The sequence below is a fragment of the Perissodus microlepis genome, chromosome 10 (genome assembly GCF_051167445.1).
Source record: "Perissodus microlepis isolate ML-2025 ecotype Zambia chromosome 10, ASM5116744v1, whole genome shotgun sequence".
In the NCBI taxonomy this organism is placed as follows: Eukaryota; Metazoa; Chordata; class Actinopteri; order Cichliformes; family Cichlidae; genus Perissodus; species Perissodus microlepis.
In genome coordinates, this window is record NC_140470.1 from 33,238,214 (window position 1) to 33,256,784 (window position 18,571).

The following is an 18,571-nucleotide window of genomic DNA, read 5'->3' on the forward strand; positions in this document are numbered from 1 at the left end:
AAAATAATGAATAAATTAATGAAGAGAGAAACTAAGTCTCTCTGAGGCCAACAGACAAAGAATGAAAATGGCTTTAACGCGTCTTTGAAGTGGACAGTGAAGGGGCCGCTCTAACATGTGGAGGGGGGCTATTCCATCATTTAGGAGCCACCATAGAAAAGGCCCCGCCCCCTCTGGTCAGCTGACCTGAGAGACCGACAGGATGTGTGGGGATGAAGACGCTCAGAGAGGCGAGACTGAGGGCACCGACAGCCAGAGAGGCCAGCACAGGGTCACGTGCTCTGACCTGCTAGCAGTCGCGCAGCTGCGACAGCAGCGACTGGCTCACCTCCACATTACTGTGGTGAGCTATACAACAAGTAAGAGCATGGATCATGTTTAAAGGTGCTGTCAGTCGCATTAAATGATAAAAACTGGACTTCCCCACTGCTCTGATTTAGCTGTCCACTTTGAAACCCACGTCAGGAACAACAGGTTTAAAATAAACATCAGGATCCCAAAGGAGCACTCACAGGGACACCAGGACCAAACAGGGACACCAGGACCAAACAGGGACACCAGGACCAAACAGCAACACCTGCTGTCTTTTCTTTCAAATGTAAACAGTTTAGAGCCAACCGAGCTTTAATGTCATCCAGACGCCAGAGGTTTATGGAGACGCATCAATCTGCTTTAGGGGTGAATAGATTTGGCAGAGGGGACAGAGGGACAGAGAGGACAAAGGGACAGAGAGGACAGAGACAGAGGGTACAGAGAGGACAGAGACAGATGGACAGAGAGGACAGAGGGGACAGAAGGGACAGAGACAGAGGGGACAGAGGGGACAGAGAGGACAGAGGGACAGAGACAGAGGGACAGAGAGGACAGAGACAGATGGACAGAGAGGACAGAGACAGATGGACAGAGAGGACAGAGGGACAGCGAGGACAGAGACAGAGGGACAGAGAGACAGAGGGACAGAGAGGACAGAGGGACAGCGAGGACAGAGACAGAGGGACAGAGAGACAGAGGGACAGAGAGGACAGAGGGACAGCGAGGATAGAGACAGAGGGACAGAGAGACAGAGGGACAGAGAGGACAGAGGGACAGCGAGGACAGAGACAGAGGGACAGAGAGACAGAGAGACAGAGGGACAGAGGGACAGCGAGGACAGAGACAGAGGGAACAGAGGGGACACATGGACAGAGACAGAGGGACAGAGACAGAGGGGACAGAGCCCCGTCCTTTCCAATAAAGCTCAGACAATGATGGCAGATGTCAGGAGAAACTTGCAGACAGACTCGGTGCAGCAGTAAGAACCGAGTGTTACACAGGTGAGTTACGACTGTTGGAAGAGGTTAGGTCATATCTGCAGGGTCGGGGTGAGATTAGCTTTGTGCCGAGGTCAGACTAAGGTCAGACTGAGGTCAGACTAAGGTCAGACTGAGGTCAGACTGAGGTCAGACTGAGGTCAGACTGTCATATATGTAATAAACACGAGGGTGTGCTGCTGTCAGTTTCCCTCTCCGGCTCTCAGACTCCATCTGTGCGACGTTATGCAAATATGCAGCAGCCAGACATCAGCGTGGCGGTTAGAAGGTCGACCACACACATGCCGCCACTTGCTGCCAGCTCCTCTGCCAGCTCCTCTGCCAGCCCCTCTGCCAGCCCTCGTGCTGACGTGCCCTTTAGCAACAGAGACTCTGTGATGACGTGTCTCATGGGGGGATTTACGCCCTCTGTAGTGTGCCTGCAGAGGGATGAGGTGGGCTCGGTCACAGCCGTGGGTCACAGAGTGGGCTGATGGAGGCTCGGCAGAGGTCTGAGCTCTGGCCTGTCTGTGATGTTTCTACACCAGCCGAGAGCACAAAGACAGGGATTGTTAACGTTACCGTGGTGTTGGGGTTGCTGAGCTTCCTCTGTCAGGCGGACAAACACAGAAACTGCTGGTGTGTAAAGTTCTCGTGAGGACGTCCCGACCCGAGGAGGCACGCTGAGACACGAGCACGGCGTCATGGGGGTAACTGCTGCAAACAATAACAAAGTGTCCCGCAGCTCCTGCAGACGCACACGTGGACAGGTGATTTATTAATGCAGCCGTTCAAAAGCAGCATCAAGACTCAGAGAGGGACGAAACAACGCTCCGCAGAGAGTCAGGCTGAAACAGAGAAACCAAAGGAGCGCCTGCCGTCATCGAGCTAATTCAGTTCAATTCATAGTCGCCTCAAGGCGCTTTATATTGTACAGTTGATCGTACAATAATAGATACACAGAAACCCAACAATCATATGACCCCCTATGAGCAAGGGTGGGGCGGGGCCATCTGCTGTGATTGGTTGGGATGAGAGAAGCAGAGAGGTCTGTTAACACATAGTGAGCAAAGAAGAAACACCCAGTGCATCATGGGAATCCCCCGGCAGCCTACGTCTATTGCAGCATAACTAAGGGAGGATTCAGGGTCACCTGGTCCAGCCCTAACTATATGCTTTAGCAAACAGGAAAGTTTGAAGCCTAATCTTGAAAGTAGAGATAGTGTCTGTCTCCCGAATCCAAACTGGAAGCTGGTTCCACAGAAGAGGGGCCTGAAAACTGAAGGCTCTGCCTCCCATTCTACTTTTAAATACTCTAGGAACAACAAGTAGGCCTGCAGTGTGAGAGCGAAGTGCTCTAATAGGGTGATATGGTACTACAAGGTCATTAAGAGAAGATGGGGCCTGATTATTTAAGACCTTGTATGTGAGGAGCAGGATTTTGAATTCTGGATTTAACAGGAAGCCAAAACAGGAGAAATCTGCTCTCTCTTTCTAGTCCCTGTCAGGACTCTTGCTGCAGCATTTTGGATTAGCTGAAGGCTTTTCAGGGAGTTTTTAGGACTTCCTGATAATAATGAATTACAGTCGTCCAGCCTGGAAGTAATAAATGCATGAACTAGTTTTTCAGTGTCACTCTGAGACAGGATATTTCTAACTTTAGAGATGTTGCACAAATGGAAGAAAGCAGTCTTACATATTTGTTTAATATGTGCGTTGAAGGACATGTGCTGGTCAAAAATGACTCCAAGGTTCCTCACAGTGTTACTGGAGGCCAAGGTAATGCCATCCAGAGTATGAATCTGCTTAGATACCATATTTCTAAGATCTTCAGGGCCGATTACAACAACCTTGGAGTCTATTAGATAGATATGATACAAACCACTGCAGTGCAGTACCTGTAATACCTACAGCATGTTCTAATCGCTCTAATAGGATATTATGGTCGACAGTATCGAACGCTGCACTGAGGTCTAGCAGGACAAGCACAGAGATGAGTCCACTGTCAGAGGCCATAAGAAGATCATTTGTAACCTTCACTAAAGCTGTTTCTGTGCTGTGATGAGCTCTGAAACCTGACTGAAACTCTTCAAATAAACCATTCCTCTGCAGATGATCAGTTAGCTGTTTGACAACTACTCTTTCAAGGATGTTTGATATGAAAGGAAGGTTGGAGATTGGCCTATAATTAGCTAAGACTGCTGGGTCTAGAGATGCTTTTTGAGTAAAGGTTTAACTACAGCCAGCTTGAAGGCCTGTGGTACATAGCCGATTATTAGAGATAGGTTGATCATATTTAAGATCGAAGAATTAATCAATGGCAGGACTTCTTTGAGCAGTTTTGTAGGAATGGGGTCTAAAAGACACGTTGATGGTTTGGAGGAAGTAATTATTGAAGTTAACTCAGAAAGATCAATTGGAGAAAAAGAGTCTAACTTAACATCAATGGTACTAAGAGTAGCTGTAGATAATATTACATCTGTGGGATGATTATTGGTAATTTTTTCTCTAATGATAAAAATGTTATTTGTGAAGAAGTTCATGAAGTCATTACTAGTTAACGTTAAAGGGATGGTTGGCTCAACAGAGCTCTGACTCTTTGTCAGCCTGGCTACAGAGCTGAAGAGAAACCTGGGGTTGTTCTTATTTTCTTCAATCAGTGATGAATAGTAAGATGTTCTGGCTTTGCGGAGGGCTTTCTTATAAAGCAGCAAACTATTTCTCCAGGCTAAATGATGATCCTCTAAATTTGTGACACGCCATTTCCTCACCAGATTACGAGTCATCTGCTTTAGGCTACGTGTTTGAGAATTATACCACGGAGTCAGGTACTTATGATCTGAGACCTTAGAACTGACCTCCCAGCCCATTGCTCCTTCAGTGGGCTGGTTTCACTCATTATGCAAATGTCCTGTTTATAAGGTTGAAACCTGCAGGGTTCTTTTACACTTTGACAGAAGCCAGTTGAGTCTAATAACAGATTAAATGCTGTGTTGAGGCACGTTGAGCTGACCGAGCGTGAAAACATTCCTGACAGTAATCAGCGATGATGTGGGGAAAAACAAAACGCTAATAATGAAACTGCGCTCATGGTTTTAGCAGCCTCACTGGGTGATGACCATCTTTTATATACAGTCTGTGGCCACACTGACCCCACAGTGCCGGACGACCCCGGAGACGTGTCCGTCCTCCTGTTTCAGACCCGGCACGTGGCTCCGGGTCCAGCTCGCAGGTTAGATGCTGCAGGGTCACTGATGATGTAACAGCTGTGACATCATTTCCTGTCTCACCCTTTAATGTTTGTGCTTTTTAAACTTCAAATATTCATTTGATTCTTTCTTCAATTTGGATCAAATTTATTTGTATTTTTACTCATTTTTGGTCCTTTTGCTCGTTTTTGTGAAATGTGGATCAATGAGTGTGTTTATTGATTATTGGTGAGACGAGTCACTCATGTTGCTTCACTGTCGCTCATCATCGATCTGCTTTAACAAACCAAGGCTGCATAAATAAACAAAGCTGCTCCATGTTTAACTTTGACAGGAACACAAACACTGTCTGTGTGCGCTGCAGTAACAGCCTGTGTGTGGCGCTGCTGCCCCCGTGTGGCTGCACCGCAGACCTGCAGCACCTGAAACTGAGCCACATGTTCCAGATGTTTTCCCTGCACAGCTGTTTCACACTCAGCCTTAATTTACTGATTCATCAGATCGAAATATGACTGATCAATCGAGGTGATCGGATTTGTTTGTTTACCTTCAGCCGAATCAGAAACAACAACAGCTACTCTCTCACACACACACAAACACACTCACACACACACACACACTCACTCACACTCACACACACACACTCACACACACACACACACACTCACTCACACTCACACACATCCATTTCTGACTGTTTAAGTGAAATCAAGCTCTGGTTTACTCACAATTTCTTAAACTTAATGGCAATAAAACAGAATTCATTTTAACAGGCACCAGATCAAAGTCCCAACCAGAAGTCTTTCACTGATCACTCTGATGTCACACCCTCCCCGCAGGTCTTGGTGTCATCCTCGACAGCACTCTGTCCTTCACACCACAGAAATAATATCACTCAGCCTTCCTACTTTCATCTCCATAACATTAACCGCCTCCAATCAGTACTGTATACAGGGAGTGCAGAATTATTAGGCAAATGAGTATTTTGTCCACATCATCCTCTTCATGCATGTTGTCTTACTCCAAGCTGTATAGGCTCAAAAGCCTACTACCAATTAAGCATATTAGGTGATGTGCATCTCTGTAATGAGAAGGGGTGTGGTCTAATGACATCAACACCCTATATCAGGTGTGCATAATTATTAGGCAACGTCCTTTCCTTTGGCAAAACGGGTCAAAAGAAGGACTTGACAGGCTCAGAAAAGTCAAAAATAGTGAGATATCTTGCAGAGGGATGCAGCAGTCTCAAAATTGCAAAGCTTCTGAAGCGTGATCATCGAACAATCAAGCGTTTCATTCAAAATAGTCAACAGGGTCGCAAGAAGCGTGTGGAAAAACCAAGGCGCAAAATAACTGCCCATGAACTGAGAAAAGTCAAGCGTGCAGCTGCCAAGATGCCACTTGCCACCAGTTTGGCCATATTTCAGAGCTGCAACATCACTGGAGTGCCCAAAAGCACAAGGTGTGCAATACTCAGAGACATGGCCAAGGTAAGAAAGGCTGAAAGACGACCACCACTGAACAAGACACACAAGCTGAAACGTCAAGACTGGGCCAAGAAATATCTCAAGACTGGTTTTTCTAAGGTTTTATGGACTGATGAAATGAGAGTGAGTCTTGATGGGCCAGATGGATGGGCCCGTGGCTGGATTGGTAAAGGGCAGAGAGCTCCAGTCCGACTCAGACGCCAGCAAGGTGGAGGTGGAGTACTGGTTTGGGCTGGTATCATCAAAGATGAGCTTGTGGGGCCTTTTCGGGTTGAGGATGGAGTCAAGCTCAACTCCCAGTCCTACTGCCAGTTTCTGGAAGACACCTTCTTCAAGCAGTGGTACAGGAAGAAGTCTGCATCCTTCAAGAAAAACATGATTTTCATGCAGGACAATGCTCCATCACACGCGTCCAAGTACTCCACAGCGTGGCTGGCAAGAAAGGGTATAAAAGAAGAAAAACTAATGACATGGCCTCCTTGTTCACCTGATCTGAACCCCATTGAGAACCTGTGGTCCATCATCAAATGTGAGATTTACAAGGAGGGAAAACAGTACACCTCTCTGAACAGTGTCTGGGAGGCTGTGGTTGCTGCTGCACGCAATGTTGATGGTGAACAGATCAAAACACTGACAGAATCCATGGATGGCAGGCTTTTGAGTGTCCTTGCAAAGAAAGGTGGCTATATTGGTCGCTGATTTGTTTTTGTTTTGTTTTTGAATGTCAGAAATGTATATTTGTGAATGTGGAGATGTTATATTGGTTTCACTGGTAAAAATAAATAATTGAAATGGGTATATATTTGTTTTTTGTTAAGTTGCCTAATAATTATGCACAGTAATAGTCACCTGCACACACAGATATCCCCCTAAAATAGCTAAAACTAAAAACAAACTAAAAACTACTTCCAGAAACATTCAGCTTTGATATTAATGAGTTTTTTGGGTTCATTGAGAACATGGTTGTTGTTCAATAATAACATTATTCCTCAAAAATACAACTTGCCTAATAATTCTGCACTCCCTGTACACATCTCGTGTAGATTACTGTGATTTATGGTCTGTCTCATGAATCCCTCCATAAACTGCAGTTGGTTCAAAACACAGCTGCTCGTATTATTTCCAGAACTAGATCCACTGAACATAGAACAGCTGTTCATTGGTTCACCTCCGTGTCAATTTCAACATCCTGCTTCTCACTTTCAAACCGCTTCATAACCTCACTCCTCCATATTTATCTGATCTTCTCCACCCACCCCCTCGTACACGCCGCTCTTCTCCAGCCTTCTGTCTGCTCCACCTGCTCGCCTGAGCACCGTGGGACTCTTTGGCTGCACCTTCATCAGATCTCCAGACCACAAACTCATCGATTCAGAGCTGCGTACAGCTGATCTGTCTCAGTCCATCTTTACCATAGTTGTTGTTGTTTTGACCTTATGTCTAAATTTTATTTTGCCATGTTTATTATATTTTATTGCTGCTATTGTAAAGTGACCTTGAGGTCTTAAAGGCGCCTATGAATAACATATTATTATAACAAAAACTGATTTTTGATCAGCACAGATACAGATCATCATCATCATCATCATCAGTATTCTTGTTGTTACACTTTAGCAGGTAAATAATACCTTAAAAAAAGCTTTTATTACCTTTACATTTAATGTTATGTTTACATATATAATCAAACATATGTATGTTGTAATAATTTAACAATTAGAGAAAATATGTTGAACAATATAATTTTAAGTCCAGATTTTATGTAAAAAATAAAAATGTTGTAATAAATAATTTTTCGATGCTTTTGTTCAGCACGTGTGTAAATATAACAACTGAACCTGTTTCATTAAAGCTCCCGTTCGTGTTTCACAGGTAACGTTTCAAACAGCTGTTGTTAGGTCAGTGCATCCTTCATTGCCTCCTTTACCTGAGGAGACGCTGAAGCATCCTTTATGAAGGGGAGGAGACGACCCATCAAGATGTTTGTGCGGCTGCAGGAACGAGTTCAGACGCGTCACAGCGTTAACGACTTTAATAAGAAAAAACAAAAACATCTGTGAAACATCTGCCTTTACAGTCCTGATCACAGATCAATACATCGATCATACAGAAACATTTTTCACTCAAACATCAACATCGTTCTTTATCTGAAGTCTGTTTAGTCTGGATTTAAACCCTCCTGCTGGATTAGCCTAGCTTAGCACAAACACTGGCAGTGGATGGAAACTGTTAGCGCAGCTGGAGGAAGAACTGTTCCTTTGGGGGTGGGGCTTATGAAGGGGGTGGGGCTTATGAAGGGGAGGCCGGGTGGGCTTCAGAGGGGTTTGGGCAGGCTGGAAACTTCCTGCAAGCACTCGTCATACGCTTCCTGGTACTCTTCATGAGGTTTGATGAGGATGACGCAGGTCGGCCTCTTCGAGCCCGCAGAGGAACCCAGATCCTGGAACAGAGTTTCACAATAAGAGTCAGGAAATGAAAAAGACTTTAAAGCCAGAACTTTCACTGCTATGCAGATGACACCCAGCTCTGTCTGTGCATGAAGCCAGATAACACACACCAATGAGTTAAACTGCAGGAATGTCTTAAAGACATAAAGACCTGGATGGCCGCTAACTTTCTGCTTCTTAATTCAGATCAAACTGAGGTTATTGTACTCGGCCCTGAAAATCTTAGAAATATGGTATCTAACCAGATTCTTCCTCTGGATGGCATTATCTTGGCCTCCAGTAACGCTGTGAGGAACCTTGGAGTCATTTTTGACCAGGACATGTCCTTCAACGCACATATTAAACAAATATGTAAGACTGCTTTCTTCCATTTGTGCAACATCTCTAAAGTTAGAAATATCCTGTCTCAGAGTGACGCTGAAAAACTAGTTCATGCATTTATTACTTCCAGGCTGGACGACTGTAATTCATTATTATCAGGAAGTCCTAAAAACTCCCTGAAACACCTGTTGTTGTGATTTGTTGCTGTATAAATAAAACTGAATTGGAAGCACACAGACTTGTCAAAATAAGAGAAATTATTCCAACACTAAAAGTCAGGAAATCACAAAAGATCTGAAAATAAGAGTCTGAAGCTGACGCGTGCTCACGTGTCACATGATCAGACGTTCGTTAGTTGATTGGCTGAAGCTCAGCCGGTCATCGACTAATCAGAAGGTTGGCGGTTTGATCTGCATGCAAGAAAGCTTTTCTACTGAAACCTCTTCAGCTGAAAACGTCTCGATGCACACTCGATCATCCAGGTAAGTAAATCTGCAAAAGTTGATTCTGTTCATCTGGACGTAGCGTTTTCAGTGGTGCTCATGGCCACTGATCAGCGATCATGAGAATCTGCATAATTAAGATTAAGGAACTGACCCCCCAGCCCCATTGTGCCTCCGGTGGGCTGGTTTCAGTCATTATGCAAATGTCCTGTTTACGAGGCTGGAAACCTGCAGTCAGCTGAGCCTGAAGAAGCAGGGTTCATACGCCTTTTTCAGGGTCAAATTCAAGCACTTTTCAAGCACTTTCAAGGTCCCTTTTCAAGCTTTTCCAGCACATGCAGCCTCCCCCCCCCCCCCCCAAAAAAAGAATGCATGTTTCAATTCGCATCACCTCAGTAAGACCATGTGAAAATGAAAACAAATCATCCCAGGTGAACTTAAACACCTTTGATCCCCTTTTGTTAAGAAATAGAAAAACAAACCACACAAAATACTGCAAAAGGAAACGGTCTTATATACATCGTGTATAAACTCAAAATGCACCTTTCAGTTAAAATTAAGTCAAATCAACTTGTTAGATATTCTTCTCCTGTTGACCCCCCCCCACGCCCCCCCAAAAAGAAATAAATAAGTCTGCTCATCAGATACTGATGCTTCTTTCCTGTGTGACAGAAAATAGGAGACAGATGTTTGTTTGTTGTTTGTTTTTTAAGTGAATTCCCAATAAAGCTGTTTATTGCTAGCTACATTGCTGTCTGTATTATTGCTGAAGTCCTAAACGTCACCTTTAACGTGTTTGTGCTGATAACATCATGTACAGTCAGACTGGAGAACAGCACTGACTGGGAGGCTTTGAACACATCACATATAAGACTAACAATGCACAAGCATCTACTTAAAATCTGTTGAATTTATCATCCGTGATATTATTATGTACAAGTCCAGTGTACTTTGTTCATCTGCCTTAAATAAACAGGCAGCCTTAAAGTATGAAATATTCATATACAAACACACATAAATGTGTGAACTGTGTCAGTGGCTGATTGCGCCCACAGGCCTCAGTGTGAGCTTGAAGACATTTATAATGTTTAAGTAGTTTAATGTGTCGGTGCTGACCAGGAACACAGTTTGAATGAAAGCCGGGAAACTTTGGTCGCACAGAAACAAGTGACCATGTGGATCAGTCATATTACCATCACTTCACCCAAAGGCACCAAGTTAATACTCAAAGAAGCTGCAGCAATACACACAAATATAAACAGTACTTGGTGACAACCTTGCTTTTAGCCTCTAACCCTCTGGGGTCCAGGGTTGATTTGTTCTCTATATTTCACCTTTAAAAACTCTTTATCTTGCCAATCTGTTATTTTCTCATTTTGACAAATTGTATCAGCACAATTTATCTAAATCCAGACAAAAAACACAATGAGAGAAAGTTAAATGTTTGACTGTGAAAACCACAAACATGTTTACACTGCAGTCTGCCTTTGGTGGCTTTTTTGCAGCAACTGTGACGTTCACTAGTAGAACTGACACACAAAACAAAACAATGACTACACACTAACTACACAAGACAACACACTAACTTGAGACTCCAAACACGGTAAACGTCACAAATCTCTCACGTATCAAAACTCACTCTCTCTGTCGCCGCTCACTCCTAAAACTTCCCCCTCTTCCCAAACAACCAGATGCCACATGTTGCCATATCATTTTTTGATTGGTCGACGTGGTACATTTTTCCACCAATAGGGAAGGAGTGCTTTTTCTTTTTTCACTCACAATCAAAGTGTGTTTGCTGGCGCTCTCCTTAGAAAACGCCGTTTTAACCGTTTCTTCCGGGAGTAAACGCCACTGTTGTATTAAAAACAAAAAACACCGGTTTTACGTGGCCTATCAACACAGTTTAAAAACGGGTACATAGTTTGAAGTCCGCACGTTCGACCCAAGTTGAAATGGAGACTCTGGGTCCGTCGACCCCAGAGGGTTAACCAGAAAGCCTTAAGTTGGCTAGTTATGCATCAGGCTAATGTTTAAAGCTTTCACTCGAGTAAATGAACTCATATCACTGCTAAGTAATGTTAGCTAAGTTCACAGCATATTCCATAACAGCGCTGCCATACTGCATCACACTCAGTGCATCTCAATCATTTCTCCAGCGAGTTTGATAGTTAGCAAAATAATAATCATAATTTAAAAATAGCATGTGTAACGTACACGTACTGGAAAATTATTTACTAAGACTCACCCATCATGACTGGAGAGCGCAAACTCCGCCATTGTTGTTTTCCATCAAACACTCATTAAAACAGCGACCTACAGGTGTGTTAGCGCACTCACCCCCGACTGTCCGAGGGAGGGGCGGGGTCACACGGTGAAACAGACGCAAGGCAGCCAGGCGGGGAAATTTTGCTTTTACATTTTGTGACTCATTTTATTTCTATCTGATAAGAAAAATATTCAATCAGTTATTTGTGGTGAATGAAATACACTTTCAAGCACTTTTAAGCACCACATCTGAAATTCAAGCACTTTTCAAACCTTGAAAAGACAACATTAAAATTCAAGCATTTTCAAGGATTTCAAGCACCCGTACGAACCCTGAAGGAGTCACCTGATGATGACGAAACGTTTCTCCCACTGAAAACGTCCAGATGAACAGAATCAACTTTTGGAGCTTCAGCTGAAAAGTTTGTTTTGTGAGTCGTACAAAGTGTTGCACAAGAACCAATCAGCTTCTCTGACATCCTCACGAACTGTTTTCTAAAACAAGACGTGAGGTCAAATGAGCGCCACAGGCACAGACGGTGCACGCTGTCCAAAGACAGAGTAAGAGCTGAACTCCTGATTGTATAATCTGCTGCCTGGGGAGCGCGTGCAGCCGGAGCGCGTGCAGCCGTGTCCACATGGTCAGAAACAGCAGGCAGAGACACGGACGCCTGCGCACTCGTACGGACCGTCACCGTCTGAGACGTCACATTCACACAGCGCTCTGAGACGCACTCGTGTCGACTGTTTGTGCTGCACAGTAACGTTTTCCTGCTGCGCTGAGGAAAGTGCAGCGAGCAGTGCACACACATGCTGTGTGAGCGGCGCTCTGCAAGCACAGACTGAGTTTCAGCCACGCCCATGACGCCTCCATCCAACCTTGACAGAGCGATGCGTTCAGAGCCCGCCCCCATCAGGTGACAGGCCTTCAGCACACCTGTCCACTGTCACTCACCACTTTAGACGGGATGTAGGCGTACGGCAGGCTTCTGTCCTCACACATGACGGGCAGGTGGCAGTAGACGTCGATGGGCAGCGTGTCGCCCGCCATCACCACGATGCTGCAGACACATCAGAAACACATAAGTACACCTGTGATCGTCACGAACACCTGGACACACCTGAGGACGCGCTGAAAGGTGCAGCAGCGGCTCACCCTTTCTCTCCTTTGTTGATGAACTTCTGAACTTCTTTGACTCCTCGTCGGATGTTCTTCACTTTGGCAGCTGGATGATAGAAACAGAGACACATTTAACCAGACTCCAGTCAAAAACTTGCAGTTTTAAGCTCAAGTGCAACATGAAGGATCTGCGCCTCCTTCAAGCCCAGTCCAGCTGCAAACTGCATTTAAAGTGAGGAGGAGCGCATCTGGATGTTTAAAGCTCTAACATCTGCAGTGTGAACACATCGTTCACATGATTCCCGACAACAAAAGTTCCCTCACAAACCAAACTGTGAAGATTTTCTCACATACTAAAAACACTTCTGCTAAGCATCAAAATAAAAGCACATGCAGCTGCCTTTCAAAACGCCCAGTGAAACCGGAAGCGGTTCTGACTGAACCTTTCACTGAGGATGACGCTGTACAAACAGCCGCTGATTTCTCACAGAAAATTACCAATAGATTACAAACTGTGCATCTATAAACGACATGTTTACGGCCGAATTAACCAGAAGCTTTAAGTGACTCGAACACTTTCTTATTTAAAGTCCTGCATCGATACTAACAACTGCAGAGCAGAAAGAAATCGTTAAATTCGTGAATTTTTAAACAGAGTTCGGCGCCACCGCCACGAGAACAGCAATCTCCAACATTTCCCGGCCGTTAGCGGGATTCTTCTTCTTCTCACCTTTTTTCACGCATTTGTAGAGCTTCTTGCTGAGTTTTTTGGAGGCCAGCGGCTGAGCGATCGGGTTCAGGTGAGCGATCAGCTCCTGGTACGACCTCTCGGTGCCCCCGGTACCGGCTTCTTCACCCTCCTCCGAAACTTTCTCCTTCTTCACCTTCGTCATTTCTGATCGATAATCACTGGTAATCGATACCCGTTTAATTGTTTTCTGCTCGGACTCCTGCCTGCTGATCACAACACGCACACAGAAAAGACCCCACACGTGTTTCAAGACTCTTTCTCTGCCGTTTGTGGAAAACGCTGAACCACAGCGCCACCAGCGGCCCGGAGGGCAGCGGCAGCACCACCCTTCAAAATAAAATACCAAACTTCCTTTTTTAGGTTTAGTCAGAATTTTACTGACACTTCAGAAATATTCCGCGTAAATATATATCTATATCTATGTCTATAAAGAGATAAATAATAACATTTAAAAAAGTGAAAGTTTAAGTGAAGGGTTTTGGATTTGGTAAGAAGGAAATAATTTCCCCCTAAAATCTAAAAACCAGCTTCACTGTGTGGACACTCGAGAGTTTTCTTTCATTACAAGAAGCTAACAAACAAAAATTAATTACTGCTCATCAGAATGATCTGAAGAGAGTTTGTTATTAATATTTTCTTATAAACTTAATGATCAGGTTTTATTGCAAAGTGACACGACAGTAAAATGAAAAACTGCTAAATGGAAAGTAATGAACAGTATAACACCTTCGATTCCACATGCACAGACACATTACTCAGAGTATTTATTTAATTACATTTGATCGGGAAGAAATTAAAAAAAAAAGTTTAAATACAATTTCCATTTTTAAAGGTTTTTATTTTGTCAGTATTGAATTTGGCTAGAAGCCAAACCTGAATTGTGTAAAAACATTTAAATGATTTCATGTAAATTCTGAAATCACCTTCCAAAGCTCACACGCACTGAATATTTGTGCATTGATTAAATATCAGATCTGAGCTTCTCTCCACAGTCTCGCTTCATCTTTAAGCTCGGTCACAAGCATGAATTTAATTTTAATGAATTTAAGCTAACAAACATCTAAATCGAGTAAACAGATGAACAACAGAACAAAAAAAACCTGATTTGTTAAAAACAAATAACTGATAAATACAGCAAACACTGATGATTATTGATTTCTCCTGGTGCGGAGCTGGGCCACGACGGCCGGTCTGGGGCAATGACGTCACGCTGATGACATCATCACTGGCGGATGATGTCACTGCATGGTGGGGAGCTTCTGCTTCTTCATCTAGGTGGCCATTTGACACCAAACGCAGGGCAGACAGAAGGTGGAGCACAAACAGTCGGTGCAGAGGTTCCCCTGAAACAGGCAAACAGTGAGCCACACTGACTAATGTTAGCTTAGCGGCTGCTAACTACAACCAAACGAGCGTCTCAGCGCCACCTCGTGGTCGTACTTTGATGCCGTAGCGCTGACGCAGCGACACCCTGATGGACATCGTGATGGGACGGACGCAGCCGAACACGTCCAGCAGGGGGAGACAGAGACACTGACCGAACTGTTTGGTGGTTCGACAGATGAAGCAGGGGCAGCACCAGAAGGCGAAGCAGCCTGGGAACGACAGACGACAAACACGACGTCAAAAACATACTGAATAACAACATGAAACAAAGTAACACAAAAAACTGAAAAAAATAAGAGCAACAAACTGCTTATATAACTATAAATAAAAATAAAAACAGCATCTTTATATTTGATTAAAAAAAAGTTCAATCATAAAATATGATTTTTTTTTTCTTTTGTTTAACAAATAAACGTATTGTTTACACTGTAGATGCTACTTAGGTTCAGACGATGTTTTTGTTTTTTAAAGATGTGAGTAAAACCAAGCCCTCCTCAGCTGATGTTGTTAGCCTTTGGATGGATTCACGTCACACACAGATGATAATTTGAAGCTTTTTGAATGGAGTTTGGTGCAGAGCCTTATCAGCTGCTCTGAATATGAACTCAAAGAACCAAAGAAGCCTTGTGTCTGATTTTGAACTTTGGGACATTTTTAGGTTCAAACTGATTCAGTGTGAATGAATGAACATGTGACCTCAGTGCTGTTTATATTCTGATCTATTTAAAATGATAAACTTATTTAAACTTATGTATTAACAGACCTCTCTGCATTGAATCATATGTTATTAACCTCTGTCTCTCTTCCACAGCATGTCTTTTATCCTGTCTTCCTTCTCTCACCCCAACCAATTACAGCAGATGGCCCCGCCCCTCCCTGAGCCTTGTTCTGCTGGAGGTTTCTTCCTGTTAAAAGGGAGTTTTTCCTTCCCACTGTCGCCAAAGTGCTTGCTCATAGGGGGTCATATGATTGTTGGGCTTTTCTCTGTATCTATGAAGCGCCTTGAGGCGACTTTTGTTGTGATTTGGTGCTGTATAAATAAAATTTAATTGAATTGAAAATCAAAGGAAAACAGATGACAGCTGATGTTTGTCTCTGTGGAAACTGATAAATTAAAGAACGAGTGTTTGTTTATGTTCAATTAGATTCTTATAATAATTCTTATGAGCTGTTAAAGCGTCGGCTGCATGCCCGTGTCCAGCTGTTAGTCTGGTCCCGAGTGTCAGTGTGGGATCAGTAAAGTCCGCTCTGATTGAAGCGTGGTTGTTACTCTACATTGCTTCTTGTCGTCGCAGCAGTCGCAGATCCCTGAAGCCCAGTCAGCTTCCACCGAGGAAACGAAGAGCTGCTGAGGCTGCGTCATCACCGGCCGGCTCATCGTTCACCTGACGACACACAAACACCTGGACTCAGTCACACCTGTGGTACCCAGTCGTTAGTGATCAGCTGTTTGCAGCAGAGAGCTCAGTGAAGATTCCAGTTAGTGAAAGTTGTGAAGGTCATTTATTAACAGATTCCATAATCATCACAAGTGTGCGTTAGTACAAGTTATTCACATGGGTCACCGCCTCCCTGAGTTAGCAGGGCAAAGGTCAAAGTTCATGACAGGACATGAGAAAAAGATTGAACCCTCTCCTAGAGTTAGGGTGAGGAGCTCCAACCTGAACCGCTGCTCCACATCGAGAGGAGCCAGTCGAGGAGGTTTGGGCTCCTGCTGGGCGTTTGAAGCATGTCGTACTGACGGAGGCCCCAGGACAGAGCCGGGACTCACGGACAGATCGCAGCTCCTGACTGGTGTGAGTGAGGGAACCTGGGCTTACAGCTGCTCCCACGACCCAGACACAGGTGGCAGGAAATGAATGGATGGAAAAGTATAGCCTGGTTGGAAGAGCTGCCAGGCAGCTTGACTTAGGCTTGCAAAGCTGCACCTGAACTAACCACAAGAACCAAAGATCAGAGCTCAGAGAGCTGTGCATGGATGCTGCGAGCCTCAATGACCTGCAGCTGTAAAGAAGAGTGGACCAAAACTCACCCACAGAGATGTGACGCACCGATAAAGTCCCACAGAAACCAGCACTGAGACTTTATCTACAAACTGCACTGTCACAGGAATGCAGAGAGCCGTGTGAACAACGGGAGAAACAATAACAAGAAACATCCGAGAACGTCGGCACTAACAGCACGACGCAGCCACAGAGGAGCGAAGACAAACCTCCACGGTCCAAAGAGTCAGGTCCACTTCCTGTTATCTTGAAATGATCACGCAGCTGTCACGAGTTCAAGCTTTTACTTTGATATTTTACAAACAGGAAATATGAGGTTACGTTAAACTATGTACACAAGTCACACAAACAACATTAAAGTCTTATCAAATCCAAATGTTGCTGATGATTTTTGAGAAAATATGAAGCTTGAGGTGAAACAGGGTTCTCATCACCGTCTACACCAGGACTCGAGTGTCCTTGATCCAGCACAGCTGATTTAAATGACTAAATTAGCTCCTCAACATGTCCTGAGGTTCGCCAGAGGCCTGGTAATGAACTAATCATGTGATTCAGGTGTGTTGACCCAGGGTGAGCTCTACAGAGAATCCCCCATGTTTGTATCCTGTGGACGCAGTGAGGATGAATGAAAATACCAAATATTTCGTCACACGCTGTACAGTCATCATCGTCATCAAGCCCAAGACTGTGGGTGGATATACACAGACACGGGTAAAATAAGACAATATTTGCATGGAGTTTGGTGTGGAGTTCTACCAGCTGCTCAGGGAACATTTTAAAGGTATAACAACAACAACATTCATGTGAGGCAACGTGACAGAATAACTGTTTCAAGCCATCGAAGAAGCAAAGAGCAGCAGACACACAAACCCACTAACACACAAACCAACAAACCCAGCTGCTGCGACTGAAACCTGAACAATAATGAGATGATATAAAAGGAGAGTGGGATCATCTTACCTGTGTGACTGATGTGGTCGCTCTGATTGGAGAGATGAAGGTTTCGGATAAACCTGATGGAGTTCAGGTGGGCGGAGCCTGCTGAACTCAGCTGCATACGAGGTCTCATCTCGTTCATTTAAAATGTGTTAAAAACAAGTTTGACTATTTATTTAAACTGGTTTCATTCAACTTTATAAAAATATATAAATTAAAATAAAACACTTTATATATTCCAGTTTTTTTTACCTGTATGTCAGATTGAGACATTTGTAATGCAGTTTAACATAAACTGGCTCATTTACAGTCAGTGCTGAGTGTAACGCGTTATCATCACTTGCTACGTTACTATAATCACATTACATTCTCAGTAATGCAGTAAAGTAATGCATTTAATCACTGCAGGACGGACAGCAGAGCAGCAGTGCAGCCACACAGCTGTGAACGTGACTTTTATGTCATTGCACAAAAGGATGAGAGCGTGACGGTAAAGTGGAGACGGCTCCAGGACAGAAGCAGCAGCACTGCTAACACAACTCGTGCTGTCCGATGGCTCTTCAGTCCAACACTGTATTTTAGTGTAATTTATCAATTCTGAATGTTTTGGGAAAACATTTTATTAAAAGCTTTGTTTGAATATTTTTACTATGGAGAACATACCCGGACAAAAGTTTCAATTCTTTTGTCCTCCAGGCCTGCAGCTCTACACTCGCTGTCTTTGGATCTGTCACCCCCTTCCATATTTGACATAATAGTATGATCCTAGTGTGTCTTTGCATGTGATTGGCTGCATAGTGTGTCCGTCAGTACAAAGTACCGCCTGCCTGGGCTCTCATCAGGGCTCAGCAGCAGGTGCTGAATAGTGATGATAAATTTGATTCTTTTTACTGAATCGAGTTTTAATGAGTCAC

General features: G+C 44.0%; 2 protein-coding genes across 2 annotated transcripts; both read right to left on the minus strand.

Annotated features, from left to right (window-relative positions):
* Positions 1-7,999: 7,999 nt before the first annotated feature.
* On the minus strand, positions 8,000-13,617 carry nhp2 (NHP2 ribonucleoprotein homolog (yeast)). Its single transcript, XM_084941239.1, has 4 exons — positions 13,312-13,617; positions 12,618-12,687; positions 12,417-12,522; positions 8,000-8,422 (listed from the first exon to the last, which is right to left on the minus strand). Exons 1-4 carry the CDS (start codon positions 13,472-13,474, stop codon positions 8,297-8,299), a joined length of 465 nt encoding a protein of 154 aa, XP_084797365.1. The 5' UTR covers positions 13,475-13,617; the 3' UTR covers positions 8,000-8,296.
* A 211-nt stretch (positions 13,618-13,828) lies between these two features.
* LOC146379785 (cornifelin homolog B-like) lies at positions 13,829-17,845 on the minus strand. Its single transcript, XM_084941249.1, has 3 exons — positions 15,994-17,845; positions 14,773-14,927; positions 13,829-14,675 (listed from the first exon to the last, which is right to left on the minus strand). Exons 1-3 carry the CDS (start codon positions 16,094-16,096, stop codon positions 14,604-14,606), a joined length of 330 nt encoding a protein of 109 aa, XP_084797375.1. The 5' UTR covers positions 16,097-17,845; the 3' UTR covers positions 13,829-14,603.
* Positions 17,846-18,571: the final 726 nt, after the last annotated feature.

What these genes read in the sequence shown, in the direction of transcription:
- nhp2 (XM_084941239.1), bottom strand. Translation starts at nt 13,474, where the DNA reads ATGACGAAGGTGAAGAAGGAGAAAGTTTCGGAGGAGGGTGAAGAAGCC. An exon ending in CTACAAATGCGTGAAAAAAG is followed by an intron (nt 12,688 to 13,311) that starts GTGAGAAGAAGA and finishes TCTATCATCCAG; the next exon opens with CTGCCAAAGTGAAGAACATC. An exon ending in ATCAACAAAGGAGAGAAAGG is followed by an intron (nt 12,523 to 12,617) that starts GTGAGCCGCTGC and finishes ATGTGTCTGCAG; the next exon opens with CATCGTGGTGATGGCGGGCG.
- LOC146379785 (XM_084941249.1), bottom strand. Translation starts at nt 16,096, where the DNA reads ATGAGCCGGCCGGTGATGACGCAGCCTCAGCAGCTCTTCGTTTCCTCG. An exon ending in CTGCGACGACAAGAAGCAAT is followed by an intron (nt 14,928 to 15,993) that starts GTAGAGTAACAA and finishes TGTCGTTCCCAG; the next exon opens with GCTGCTTCGCCTTCTGGTGC. An exon ending in GTCAGCGCTACGGCATCAAA is followed by an intron (nt 14,676 to 14,772) that starts GTACGACCACGA and finishes TGCCTGTTTCAG; the next exon opens with GGGAACCTCTGCACCGACTG.